The sequence below is a fragment of the Prionailurus bengalensis genome, chromosome A1 (assembly GCF_016509475.1).
Source record: "Prionailurus bengalensis isolate Pbe53 chromosome A1, Fcat_Pben_1.1_paternal_pri, whole genome shotgun sequence".
NCBI lineage: Eukaryota > Metazoa > Chordata > Mammalia > Carnivora > Felidae > Prionailurus > Prionailurus bengalensis.
This window is the reverse complement of record NC_057343.1, coordinates 163,904,826-163,920,499: the sequence shown is the minus strand read 5'-3', so window position 1 is coordinate 163,920,499 and position 15,674 is coordinate 163,904,826. Positions and strand designations below refer to the sequence as shown.

The following is a 15,674-nucleotide window of genomic DNA, read 5'->3' as shown; positions in this document are numbered from 1 at the left end:
CTGTAAATCACCTAACTTACAATGATAAAATATGTTTTCAAGATAAGCACGTGCAATATCATTATGTCTAATATTTGTAGGAATATTACAATTGTTCCTGTATTGCAAGGAATACAGAAATAACTCCTACTTCGGCAAGTTTTATTTCTGAAGCTAAAGCTGGAAAATGTGAAAGTCGATGTGCAAATTTGCCCATATTCCTTGGCATTTTCTTTGCTACAATTATCTTTACATTTATGGCTGGTACTCCTATAACTGTGTCCATCCTAAGGTATGTATTATATTGTGAAATTTGCCATCCCTAAGACAATTTGAGTGTAAAGAAAATAGACTCAGGTTCATTTGGTTCATATATTGACCACTGGTTCTAAAACTAATTCAGTTCTTATAACATTGTTACTTCTATGACATTGGAAAAGCTACTTCATTGAACCCCAGATATATGAGGTTTAAATGTGATCATGTATGTGAAAGTGTCTTAATATTGCCTATCTGGAATATACTTGACTTTAGCTTCTCTGACTCTTTCATCAGGCTTCAGTTTAAGCTATTCAACTGTGTTTGAGTATGATGGAAATATAGAGTATTCCGCATATGTCAGAATCAGAATGACCTGAATTCTACCTCATATAGTAGGTGCAGTGATATTCAACCTTCTCTAAACAATGCTCTACTAGATGAGAAGCTAGATGCCACATGGCTCTTGGCAGTGTTTTGAGCTTTCAATTTGCTCTTTTTCCTTCACAACACTTGATAAAAATGCTTATCAATTTTTTTTGATAAAAAAATCTGCCCTTTCATAAGTTCATCAGTCTTTCTATGTATTTCCTAACAACCTCTAGCTTTTTTACTCTTCAGTTTTTGTTCCCTGATACTCATTACTTTTTCACATACTTTTTGTCCAATGGAAATTTTGGAGATTCTGTCTGCAAATATTAAATAGTCTGATAACATTATCCTATGTGGAAATTGGAGTTAGAGAACTGAGAAAACGATTTTTTAAAACTTCATTTTTGGAACATTATCTATAAAACTTTTCAACTACATGTTTGTTTTTAAAAACTAGTTGATCTCTTTTATCTCCTGTCTAACTCTTGTGTGCCAGTATCATGTCTCATTTCATGTTTGATAGTGATTACTTAAAGAATCATTGTTGAATCAGATTGAGCCTCAACAACTGTTTTACAAAACCTGAATTAGTACTTTATCCCCTATGTATGGTTTCTGTCTCAAAACTTAGTAAGAATTAGAGTAATATTTATTTGTTTGTGACTTAAGTCATGTGACTTGTGACTTAAGGGATAGTAAAAAACAAGTCTTATTAATGCATGTGCTTTCTTTTTTACATTTGTTTCAATTCATACATATTCGATATATTTGTCAAACTTTGATTCTTTTTGGTGTTTTGTAGTGTTTTAGTTCATGTAACATTTTTATTCTTTTATAATTCCAGAAAGGTTCAACTCTGTATAAGCTGTTATAAATAGTTTGTTTATTTCATGCACATAACATTTACTTAATCTAGAAATGCTAAACTGGTAGAAAAATAAATTGGCTTTAAGAGCAAATATACTATATGACCACTTTTAGTTAACGTATACGTATTTGATATCTTTAGGTGTGTTAATCAGAGGCAACGGTCCCTAGCATTGGGAATACAGTTTATGCTGCTTCGATTAGTTGGTATGCCATTTTTCTTAATTCATTGGTGACTGTTGGTTATTTTTGTTGATTAGGATTATTGATTAATTCACTTAAGGGATATGCCAAGAAAATAATTTAAATGCCATAGAAAACTATGTAATTGTCATTGAAGAAAGTTGTTTTCTAATATTTGAGATGTAGTATTGTTTACAGATCACATAAGAAAATAATGACTTTACTCTTTAACCTACCTGATTGGTTAACTGTCATTTCCAATTCTGTTACAAATATAACTTTAAAGAGTGTATCATATTTATTATAAATATAACATAGGATTATCAACACATTTTTAATTGAGCACAGTAAAATACATAAATTTTTCTTATTCATGTAAAACCTATTATCAACATAAATTATGATAGAATCATATTTATAACTATTGCAATTCCTTTTCTCCCAGCATTGATCTCCATTTGGGGCATAATTATATCGTAGTAGCAATGAAAAATAATGAGTTAACAAATTTCAATTAAAATTTGGCATACATATTATGGCTAGTTAAGAATTGATGGAAGAAAGATTTTATAGAAAATTTCATAAGTTTCCAGATGTAGGAAGAAACAGAAGGACAGAAATACTGTATTATACATATAATCATATGTGTGTATGATTATTCCCACAATATTATACCCATAATATAAAGATCATTTATAAAACTAAAAACCAAAAGTTAGCAGCATTAGAAATCCTGTGAACCAACTTTCCCATCTTTAGGTGAATAAATTAAGGTTCTGGGAGATTCAGGGATTTGCCCAGGGTTACACAATTTGTGGTGAAAATGAGAATAGGAAGATGATAACTTTATTCTCAATCCAGTGCTATTTTGACTCTGTCAGTCTTCAGGTCATGAAAAAACAGACTGGATGTAACTGAAATCTTTGTGTAAGAAATACCACTTCATGTATTTGATTTGCAACAGTTGGAAACTTCCTAAAGATGTGGCAGCTTAGAGCCTCGTGACTTCATGCGAGGGAGGGGGTGTTTTTGAGATAGTATTCCTAAGCATGTTAGTATGAATGTATATGTATGTGCATGTGTGTGCATACACATGTTCACTCTTCATGCATGCACATGCACATAACACATATACTGTAGTTTAGCACTTGTGCCTCAATAATTTTGATTTTTTAAAATTAAAATAGCTAATTTCAAACATATTCATTAAATTAGGAAAGCAGTGAATTAAAATATTTACTTAGCTAAATGTTAGCCTAATGCATGCCAGATACTCTTTTTTTAAAAAAAAATTTTTTTTCAACGTTTATTTATTTTTGGGACAGAGAGAGACAGAGCATGAACGGGGGAGGGGCAGAGAGAGAGGGAGACACAGAATCAGAAACAGGCTCCAGGCTCTGAGCCATCAGCCCAGACAGAGCCTGACACGGGGCTTGAACTCACGGACCGCGAGATCGTGACCTGGCTGAAGTCGGACGCTTAACCGACTGCGCCACCCAGGCGCCCCTCAGATATTCTTATTAAAATGAATTTTTGAATTGATTAGAAGTATATAATAATTATATAATTATTTTAGAATGTTTTATCTGTTTCTTTATACCCCTATTACTTGTACATGAACTGATTGATTTATATATGTCCAGATTAATTCCTAGTCTTATTTATATAAAATATATGTATAGCCATGTATATAAAAATCTATAACTGTAGGCTATAATCTTTACTGATGTTTATTTCACATATAATTCTTCTAGGCACAATACCTGGACCAATTATATTTGGTATCACAATAGACAGCACATGTATTCTGTGGGATATTAATGAATGTGGAACTAGAGGCGCTTGCTGGATTTATGATAACATCAAGATGGCCTACATGCTAGTAGCCATAAGTAAGTGGTGATTTCTTGATAACTTTAGATTAAATTGGTAATCTCAAAAGAAAAAAAAATCTTATTGTTACTTAAGTTTTATAATGTTTATTAGTCCATGCTACTGGGGTATCCTATAGAGATCAGTTAACACAGCATGTGATGAAAGGTTTTAATGAGTCTGTTAGGCTCAGTCTCAGAAGAGAATAACATTTTACCTTTCATGAAATCACATGTAATTTTTTAAAACAACTTCTGTCAAAAATTTTTTGAAAGTCTGACAAAAAGATAAAAGACAATTCTGAAAAACTCTCTGGAATGATTGTCATCTAGATACCTGCTCTTTGGAAAGTACTTAGAGCTGAGGTAGGGAAGTATCTTTTGGCTCAGAGGCATGTTGTAAGAAATGTTTTTATAGTTTAAAAGGTTAGCTATGATGTTTAACCCTTTTTGCCTTTGGTAGCCCATCTTGGATAGTCTTGGTTAAGCAATAAATGACATTTAAGATTGCAGAAGATTGATTACGCCAATGCATGTGTTTTGCAAGAGTTAAAATTTAAAAATTTAAAAACAACCTAAAATATTAAAATATTTAAATTAAAAATAGAGGTAGAGGTTTCAAGATGGTGGCATAGGCAGACCCTGAACTCATCTCCTCCCATGGACACAATAAATTTACAGCTACATGTAGAATAATTTTCTAAAAAGGATCTTAGCATTCGACACAGCACCCCATAACAAAAGACAAAAGAGATGCATTAAGTCGGGTAGGAAAGGCAGAGACATGGCCTTGCTGAGGATCTCACCCCAGACCTAGTAACTCCACAATTGGGAGGGATCCCCAAAATAAAGAGCAGTTCCTCAACTAGTGAATGGATTGTGCTGCACAGTAGGCACCCTGACCCTGAGGACTGGCACTGGAGAGACAAGATCTCAAAACATCTGGTTGTGAAAATAAACAGAGATTAAGATCAAGAGAATCACAGAACTATAGGGAACAGAAATCCCACTCTTAAAGGGCTTATGTGCAGACCCACTCATCCTGAGATCCAGCACAAAAGCAACAGATTGAAAAGTACCCAGACTATAAGCACAGAAGACCCACTTACTAAATTTAAGGTGGCTGCTAGAGAGGCAGGAACCTGCGGTGACATTATCCAGGGACAGAAGCTCTGGTAGGTGCCATTTTTGTAATTTCATCCCAACTTGGTGGTGACAGTCTTTGAATGTCATTTTCTGTGCCCTCCCTCTTGTCTATTAGCACTAGAGGTCATGTTTGTGCACCCTGCACTGTAACCAGGCTGAGAAAATTCCCAGTACTCTACTCACCCACTGTAGAGATCTAGCCACAACTAGAAAGATAAACTTCCTGAGCGTCACCCTCCCAATGTAGCAGACAAGCTCCAACTGGATCAGGCAAACACCTTAACCACTGCCCTACCCATATGGCTGCCAACCCAAAACTGGATTGGCCAAGCACCTGGAGCCCTACCTACCCCATAAAGCAGCTGCGTCCCTATTGTAGCCAGCTAGCACTTAGTGCCCACAAAAGAATATCCATTGGGGGCCTGTGTCTGTAGCCAGGGGAGATTGTGTTTTGGGGCCACATGAAACAGCTCTTACACAAGCCCACAACTTCAAGACTGAAAAAGGTAGTCATTTTACCTAAAACATAGACTAATAACAGAGAGATAAGCAAAATGAGAAGACAGAGGAATATATTCCAAACCAAAGAACAAAGCAACTCTAAGATAAAAAGACTTTAGGGAAATAGAGATAAGCAGCCTACTGATAAAGAGTTCAAAGCAATGATCATAAAGATGCTCACCAATTTTGGGAAAAGAATGGATGAATAGCGAGACCTTCAAGAAAAATGTAGAAAATATACGAAGGTACAAGACATAACTTATAACTGAACTAAAAAATATTCTAAGGGTTTCAGCAGCAGAATGGACAAAATAATTGAATGAATCAGTGATCTGGAAGACAGCAATGGAAAACACTCAGAGGAGCAAAATGAAAATAGAATTAAAAGAAGTGATACCTTAAGGGACCTCTGGAAGAACATTAAGTGGAGTAACATTTGCATTTTAGGGGCCCCAGAAGGAGAAGAGGGGAGAAAAGGGCCAGAAAAATTATTTGAAGAAATAATGGCCGAAAACTTCTCTAATCTAGAAAAGGGAAGATTCATCAACATCTGGATCATCTGGATGTTCATCTGGATCATCAACATCCAGATATCCCAGAAAGTTCCAAATAAGATGAACCCAAAGAGTCATGCCAAGACAAATTATAATTAAAATGATAAAGGTTAAAGGTAAAAGAGAATCTTAAAAGCAGCAAGGGAATGAAATATATTACCTATAAGGTAAACCCAATAAGCCTATCAGCAGGTTTTTCAGCAGAAACTGCACAGGACGGAAAGGAGTGGCATGACATATTCAAAACCTTAAAGGAAAAAAAAAAAAACCTGTCAAGCAAGAGTACTCTAGCCAGCAAGGTTATCATTTAGAATAAAGGAGATATAAAGAGTTTTCCATGTAAGCAAAAACTAAAGGAAGTTCATCACCACTAACCCGGCCTTAACAAGAAATATTAAAGGCACTTCTCTTAAGCTAAAAAGAAAAGACACTAATTAATGAGAAAACATGAGAATAAAAATCTCACCAGTAAATGTAAATAAATAATAAAGATAGTAGATCAACCTCTAATAAAGTAAGTGTTAAGGGTAAAAGATAAAAATAGTAAAGTTCATTTAAAATGCATAATTAGTTAAGGAAACATGAAGTAAAAAGATGTAAAATGTGTTATCAAAAATCTAAAATGTGGAGAATGTGAGTATAAGTATAAAGTTTTGAAATGTGTTCAAAATTAAGTTACCATCAACTCGAAAGGGACTTATATACGTAAGATGTTATATATGAAATTTATGGTTACCACACATGTAAAAAAATTTATAGTAAATGCACAAAGGAAAAGAGAAAGGAATCTAAACAAATAAAATAAGCCACAGGAGAAGAGAAAAAGAGAAGAAGAAAGGATCAGAAACAGATTACAAATATAGCCAGAAAGCAGTTAACAAAATGGCAGTAAGTACGTACCTATGAGTAATTGCTTTAAATGTAAATGAATTAAATTCTATAATCAAAAGACATATAGTGGCTGAATGGATAAAAAACAAGACCCTTGTATATGCTACTATAAGCTCCCAGACTGAAAGTGAAGGGATAGAAAAGACATTCCATAAAAATAGAAAGAAAGCTGGAATAGCAATACTTACTTCAGACAAAATAGACTTTAAGTTTATTTATTTACTTATTTATTTGGAGAGACAGAGAGTGAGAGCAAGCATGAGCAGGGGAGGGGCAGAGAAAGAGAGAGAATCCAAAGTCTCTGTGCTCCATGCTGAGTCCAGAGTGGGGGTTAATCTCATGGACTGTGGGGTCATGACCTGAGCCAAAATCAAGACACTTACCTGACTGAGCCACCCAGATGCCCTTCAGACAAAATAGATTTTAAAACAAAGACCGGAACAAGAGACAAAGGCATTACATAATGGTAAAGGTATCAATCCAATAGCATTTGTGAACATTTCTGTACCTAACATAGCAGTACCTAAATATGTAAAGCAAATATCACCAGTATTAATGGGAGAAATAGTAATACAATAATAGTAGGGGACTTTAATACCCCACTCACATTAGTGGATAGATCATCCAGATAGACAATCAATAATGTAAGTATGGCCTTAAATATATCAAATGAACCTAAAAGATATTTACAGAGCATTCCATGCCAAAACAGCAGAATACACATTCTTTTCAAGTGCACATGGGACATTCTCCAGAATAGATTACATGCAGGGTCACAAAACAAGTTGCAATAAATTTGAGAAGACTGAAATCATATCAGGTATGTTTTCTCGCCACAAAAGTATTACACTGGAAATCAGTTACAAGAAGAAAACTGGAAAGTTCACAAAATATGTCAAGATTTATTTATTTTTCTATTAAAATTTTTTTTTAATGTTTATTTGTTTTTAAGAGAGAGAGTGAGCTGGGGAGGGGCAGACAGAGAAGGACACACAATCTGAAACAGGCTCCAGGCTCTGAGCTGTCAGCACAGAGCCTGACATCAGGCTCGAACATGCAAACTGTAAGATCATGACCTGAACCAAAGTCAGATGCTTAACTGACTGAGCCACCCAGTCACTCCAAAATATGTGAAGATTTTTAAAAAATGCTACTAAACTGGTATAGCAAGTCTGGAAAACAGTATTTAGGTTCCTCAAAAAATTAAAAATAGAACTACTCTATGACCCAGCAATTGCACTGCTACGTATTTATCTAAGGGATACAGGTGTGCTGTTTTGAAGGGTCACATGCACCCCAATGTTTATAGCAATGCTATTGACAATAGCCAAAGTATGAAAAGAGCTCAAATGTCCATCGATGGATGAATGGATAAAGAAGATGTGGTATTACTTAGCAATCAAAAAGAATGAAATATAGCCACTTGGAACTATATGTATGGAATTACAGAGTATTTTGCTAAGCGAAATTAGAGAAAGACACATACCATATGACTTCACTCATATGAGGAATTTAAGATACAGATGAACATAAGGGAAGTGAAGCAAAAATAATATAAAATCAGGGAGGAGGACAAAACATAGGAGACTCTTAAATATAGAAAACAAACAGAGGGCTGCTAGAGGGGTTGTGGGAGGGAAGGTGGGCTAAATGGGTAAGGGGCATTAAGGAATCTACTCCTGAAATCACTGTTGCACTATATGTTAATTAACTTGGATATAAATTTAAAAATAATTAAAATAAAATAATAAAATAATAAAAATAATAAAAACATGCTACTGAACAACCAGTGGATCAAAGAAGAAATCAAAAGAGAAATTAAAAAAATACCTTGAGATAAATAAAAATGGAAACACAATGTTCTAGAATTTGGGGGATGCAGCAAATAACAGTTGTAAAAGGGAAGGAAGTTCATTGTTATACAGGCCTTCCTTAGGAAACAATAAAAATCTCAAACAATCTAAGTTTACATTTAAAGAAACTAGAAAAAGAAAACAAAGCCCAAAGTTCATAGAAGGAAGGAAATAATAAAGACCAGGAGAAAAAGTAAGTGAAATAAGAGATAAATAAATAAACAAATAAATAAATAAAAATGATCAATGAAACGAAGAGTTGGTTATTTGAAAACATCAACAAAAATCAACACTTTTAACTAAACTCGTCAAGAAACAAAGAGAGCCCAAACAAAATCAGAAATGATAGAAGGGAAATTACAGTGGACACCACAGAAATACAAAGGATCATAAGAGAATATTATGAACAATAATACACCATCAAATTAGATAACCTAGAAGAAATGAGTAAGTTCCTAGAAAAATAGTCTTCCAAGACTGAGTCTTAAAGAAATAGAAAACCTGAATAAGACTAATTGCTAGTAATGAAATTGAATCAGTAATCAAAAAATACCCAACAGACAAAGGTCCAGGTTCAGATGGCTTCACAGGTGAATTCTACCAAACATTTAAAGAGTTAATACTTAATCCTTCTGAGCCCAGCATTATCCTTATATTAAAACCAAAGACACTGCAAAGAAGAAAATTACAGGCAAATATCCCTAATGAACATAAATGCAGAAGTCCTCAACAAAGTATCAAACTTAATTCAGCAGTATATTAAAAGGATCATAAACCACGACTAAGTGGGATTTGTTTCAGGGATGCAGAGTTCATCAGTACCCATAAACCAGTGTGACACATGACATTGACAAAATTAAGGATAAAAAACCTGATCATTTCCATAATTGAAGGAAAAGCATTTGACAGGATTCAACATCCATTTGTGATAAAAACTCTAAACAAAGTAGGTAAAGAGGGAACATACCTCAATAAATAAAGGACACATATGACAAACCTACAGCTAACATTTTACTCCACAGTAAAAAGATAAAAGCTTTTCTTCTATGATAAGGAACATGACAAGGATGCTTACTCTCACCACTTTTATTCAACATAGTATTGGAAGTCCACCATAAAAACTATTGGAAATAATAAGTGAATTAAGTAAAGTTGCACGATACAAAATTAGTATACAGAAATCTGTCACATTTCCCTACACTAATAGCAAACTATGAGAAAGAGAAATCAAGAAAACAACTTTTTCAATTGCACTAAGGAAATCCCAAAAGTAAACCCATATTTATATGCTCAATTAACCTACAATAAAGCAGGCAAGAACATACAGTGGAGAAAAGACAGTCTCTTCAATAAATGGTGCTGGGAAAACTGGACAGCTACATGCAAAAGAATGAAATTGGGCCTCTTTGTTACACCATACACAACAATAAAGTCAAAATGTATTAAAGGCTTCAGTGTAAGAGCTGAAACCATAAAATTCCTAGAAGAAAACGTAATAAGCTCTTTGACAGCAGCCTTAACAGTAGTTTTTTGGATCTCTGAGTTCAGGCAAGGGAAACTAAGGCAAAAATAAATAAAGGGAATGTAGTCACATTCAACTAAAAAACTTTTTTTGTACAGTGAAGGAAACCATAAACAGATGAAAAGGCAACTTAATGGGAGAAGATGCTTGGAGATGAGATGTCCAATAAGGGGTCGATATTCAAACTATATACAGAAATCATACAACTCAATAACAACCACAAAAAAGCAAACAACCAACCTGATTAAAAGATAGGCAGAGGATCTGATAGACGTTTTTCCAAAGAAGACATTCACATGGCCAACAGGCACATAAAAAGATACTTTACATCACTAATCATAAGGGAGATGCAAATCAAAAACACAGTGAGCTATCACCTCACACCTATCAGAATGGCTATTATCAAAAAGAAGAAATAACAAGTGTTGGTGAGGATGTGGAGAAAAGGGAACTCTCATGCACTGTGAGTAGGAATACAAACTGGTGCAGCCGCTATGTAAAATAGTGTGGGGGTTCCTCAAAAAATTAAAAATAGATCTATTAATTCTAAACTAAATATGATCTAGTAATTCTACTTCTGAGTGTTTCTGGGTATTTATCTGAAGAAAATGAGAATACTAATCTGATGAATATATGTACTCCTATGTTCATTGCAACATTATTTATAGTAGGTAAGATATGAAAGTAACCTAAGTGTCCATTGATAGATGAATGGATAAAGAAAATGTGGTCTATATATATAGTGGAACATTACACAGGAATAAAAAGAATGAAATCTTGTTATTTGTGACAGCATGAATGGACCTAGGTGGTATTATGCTAAATGACATAAGTCAGATAAAGACAAATAACATATGATCTCATTTATATGTGGAATCTAAAAAAAGCCAAACAAGTAAAAGAAACAAAACAAGCCAGAAACAGATTGGTAGATACAGAGAACAAACTGGTAGTTGACACAGGGGAGGGAAGGAGTGGACAGGCAAAATAGGTGAAGGGGAATAAAAGGTACAAATTTCCAGTTATAAAATAGGTCACAGGTTGTAATGTACAGCATAGGATCTATGTTCAATAATACTGTAATGACTTTATGTGGTGACAGTAACTGGACCTACGGTAGTTATCATTTCATAATGTTTAAAAATATCAAAGTATTCGTATATACTTGAAACTAATACAAATCTTATGCCAGTATAATTCAATAAAAAAATTCAGAAGTCCTAGATACAATACACACACACATATATATTTACATATTGTGCAGTTTGTTGTGACTGTGATTGTATTTTGGTATATGTATCAGGATAGCTTATTAAGCTTCAATGTGTTTAAACCTAGAGAATGATGTCTGAATTTATAATGACAGAATAATAAAATGCCCACTGAAGAAATAAATACATAAATTCAAAAATATAATAGGAGAATAAATATTAACTAGGCGAAATTAATCTTTCCACCACTTTTACTTGTTAAACATTTTTATTCACTGTGTTTTTATGCTTAAAAATTATTTAATTTGTTATGCTTGTATTTTTTAACCAAAAGGTACAGATAATGAATTTGTTCCTTTTCCTACTCTATGATGAATATGAGAATTTTTCCCCAAAACATACATACCTTTAAATTTTCTAAAAACATTGTGACAATAATACCTATGTAATTATTCTTCCTACATGTAATTCTATAAATGCATAGTTCAGTGAAAATTCCTGTTTTTCATATATGCGTTTTGAATAAAATACAATACATTTAGGTTTTGTAAAAACTACATTATGAGGTCATTTAATTTATTCAACCGTGACTTAAATTCTTATACTCTGGCCAGAAATAGTTTCTCTTCATGTAGCCAAGTTCAGAATCAGAGTTCTTTGAAAACAAAATTTGTGAAGTGAATCTGTTTCATATTTTTAGTTGATACTTAAATTTGGATGAGTATTCAATGTGATCTATTTCATGGAAGCTTTCTCCTAAGAGGCGCAGAGGCTTTTTATTTTAAAAATTGTTTTCCTTCATGGACATGAAAATTCTACAACTTACTTAGGTTCAAGGATATAGTAAGCTATTTTATTTTGTCACTGGCTTCATTCCTTGTAATTTTTTATACATACGATGTTAATAAAATTAGAAATGAAACATGGATTTATTTAATTCTCTGTAATACTTATTTTATAAGAATGTACAAGCATAACCAAGAAAAGAACAGTTATCGTATATTTTACTGTTTGAAAAGAAAGTAGAGGCTCAGTCGATTAAGCATCCAGCTCTTGATTTCGACTCAGGTCATCATCTCCTGTTTTGTGAGATTGAGTCCCACGTCGGGCTCTACACTGACAGTGGGGGACCTGCTTGCTATTCTCTCTCCATCTCTCTCTCTGCCCCTCCCCCACTTGCATGTGTGCTCTGTCTCTCTCTTTCTCAGAATAAATAAACTTAAAAAAAAGAGAAAATAAAGACTAGTTCATTGAGTTGTATAGAAATGTTTTACTGAAGAATATCACCTTTCTTTGTAAAACTTTTAAAATTTAGAATATAGAACTGTAAATAATGCTCTTCTTTAAAGTAGTTTCTATTCATGAGGAATTTTTCAGTGAGGATTAATTTTTTGTAATACTTAAAGACCCAAATGCATGATTAATTTTTGTTTTTGTATTTAGGTGTTACTTGTAAAATTATCACCGTTTTCTTCAATGGGTGTGCAATCTTTTTGTATAAGCCGCCACCATTAGACACAGATGTATCATTTCAGAGTCAGAATGCAGTTGTGACTGTTTCAGTAGAATGTGATCTCAGCAATGCAGGAAATGAAGGGTGAAATAGCAAAAGGAGACCATTTTACAACCGGAAAATTGGCCTTCATTTGTAAGAATTCACATTGCCATTGCAGCATTATCCACCCGATATGGACAATCATATTTTAAAAGTTGGTATTTTATAATTAAATGCATTTCCTGTATATTTATGAATGTGTTTGTTTTTGTTTTAATATAAGAAACAGACTTGTGCCTTCAGAACCCACCAAAAACCTCAGAACACACACACACACACACACACACACACACACTTCCCATTGTACAGGTGTGAAATAAAAAACTAATAAACTAAACTAGAAAAAAATCCAGTGATTAGTTAAAAGTTTATATCTTAAAAACAAAGTGATATTTCTATTCTTGCAACTTGTTTTAGTTTAATTATCATTACCAGTAGTTGGGGCTTATTTAGAAAATTTACGGTATAAAAATTTAAACTAACCAAATTTAGGTGATGATTTTTGAGAACTATATATACACTAGTCTGTCCATCACAAAAGGTTACTGAACTATTAGAACATAGGTTGATTATCTTCTTTGTATCCCAGTATACAGTGAATTCAGGAATAGCGTTATATTTACATATTTTCACTTTAACTCAAGAATTGCAGGAAGTAATTTGCTACTATTTCTTATATTTAACACTTTCCTTTTGTGATTCCATAATAGTATTATCCATTTATATGTCTTTTGGGAGAAATACCAACCTCAGTAAAGTGCCAATAATATATGAAAAGATTTTTTTTTAAATGACTTAGGTACATTTTAGTGCCTTTCTTTGAAAAGACTTCTTAATAAACTGTTGATCAGTATTTACATACTCAGTAATTTAATTTTTCTAATTTTAAAAACTTATCACCTAGTATATTATTTACAGCACCTAAAATAGTACTTTGCTGATAGTGGGCCTGTATTAATGTTGTTTGATTAATACATTAAATTCCACTTTTCTACTGATCATTTATTTGAAAGATAAAGTATTTCACATATAACATTATAACACTCCATTTGTTTTAGCTCAGATTGAAGCCAACTTTGTCTATTCAGAATATGGAGGAAATAGATCTGTGAATAACAGATTAAGAAAAATGTTGAAGTTCATACCTAATTTAGGGAGAAGAAGAAATCACCCTATATATGCATATATTTGATGAACAAGTCACTTAATAATTGGCATTCATAATGATTTTTAGTTGTCAAGGCTTTCATTGCATTCAGTGTGCTCAATTTTATAAGATGATACATTTTTATAAACTTTTTAAGGAAAATGGGTAAAGTGAAAATAATTTTGGCACTTTAATGAAGTCAGACTCTTACACATATTTACAAAGAATACCTCCTTTTATGACAGGGCAGTTTAGACACTACTGTAATTTATAATCATTATTTATACTTTTGGATCAACTAGATTATATGTGTTGGTATGCTACTTTAAGAACAAAATTTTTTCATAGTATTGTTTTTTCACAGTTTGTATGATTTTTAAAGTGAACTTGAAACTATAAGTTTACCTGTGGTTATTTTTGTTCATAATTGGATATATATCTTAAAACTTATTTTTAATATTTAGATTTCCTTAATTGTAGGACATAAAAATGTAACTTTCCATACACTCTTATGTATGGAAAGAATGTATACAATTGATCTAGCTTTGTAAATTGGAGAAAAATATAAGTAAAATTGTATATTTTCTTTGAATATTTTCTTTAATTATGTAAAATGTATATATGTATCTCTTTAAAAATGAGAATATTTGTATTAGGTTGTTAAGTATTTAACCTTATTAATTGGCATAGATTTTGCAGTATGTTTTATATCTGTTTATGAATACACACATTTGATGGTTGGGAAAGGGAAAATCAGTGTACTTTTGAACTTGGTGAATGTAATTTAATTCAGTGATTTCTGGTATCTCAATAGATGTATTTAATTCAATATAAACCGCATTCACTATGAAATACATGCTAAAATATTGTTCCATACTATAGTTTTCATGGATGACAGATTGACATATAAGATTTATGTTAGTAGTATACAGTTGCAGATGGCTGCTTGTCAGTTATCTGAAACTGCAAAAGTAATGTGTTGTGTGAAGGTTTTATATGTAAGTCCTCTTGGGTTATCAAAACACTCAGTACTATTTTTTTAAAGAAATCAGATTGGACGTTAATTTTAGAGGTAATGTCCTTTTCCTGCACTGCAGCATATTTCAGTATTTTTCGGCCTTTTTTTGTACCCAAAACAATAAACATTAACTTACACATTACATGTGAGTGATCAAAAATAAATAAAAGAATTTGTTTTTAAAAACTGCATGGGTAAATGGTATCAAAACATTTTAGTGTTTTTGCTAAAATGAACAGCTTATAAAAATCGTCCTCAAATAATTGGCATTTTAATTTTTCTTTTCAGATTTAATTTGACTTTCTTTTTTTTGATGCTTTATTTTGTAATAATTTTAGACTTAGGAAAAGCTGTAAAAATAGTACAAACAATTCTCCTATAAGCTTTACCCAGCTTATCTTATGTTAACATGTTAACTATCCGTAGAATGATGATGTAAACCAGCAAATTAGCATTAAAGAAATAATTAATACCACATCTGCAAAAGGGCATGGTAGAACTATTCTCTGTCATGGTAGTATATATATATTTATTAATTGTTGAACTGTACATATTAAAATGGTGCATTTTAATATATATTTGATTTGCAAAAAGAATTGATACTAGAAACAATGTTGAAAAGCCAACTATTGTTGTGTCTTTCCAAGTCTATAGAGAATTCCCTAAGAAGATCTTGCTAGTGTCTCCTGCCTATTTGATGTTTTCTTAGTTCAGTCCCATCAGAATGGAGTATGTATCCCAATATG

The 15,674-nt window shown here is 32.6% G+C and overlaps 1 protein-coding gene across 1 annotated transcript in view; it reads left to right on the top strand.

Annotated features, from left to right (window-relative positions):
• Window positions 1-15,414, top strand: part of SLCO4C1 (solute carrier organic anion transporter family member 4C1) — a 77,899-nt gene extending 62,485 nt beyond the window's left edge. The window contains exons 10-13 of the mRNA XM_043594474.1: window positions 81-271; window positions 1,619-1,683; window positions 3,414-3,551; window positions 12,652-15,414. Of these exons, the coding sequence (XP_043450409.1) occupies window positions 81-271; window positions 1,619-1,683; window positions 3,414-3,551; window positions 12,652-12,809 (552 nt within the window). The 3' untranslated portion in view covers window positions 12,810-15,414. The remainder of the gene's footprint in view (window positions 1-80; window positions 272-1,618; window positions 1,684-3,413; window positions 3,552-12,651) is intronic.
• Window positions 15,415-15,674: the final 260 nt, after the last annotated feature.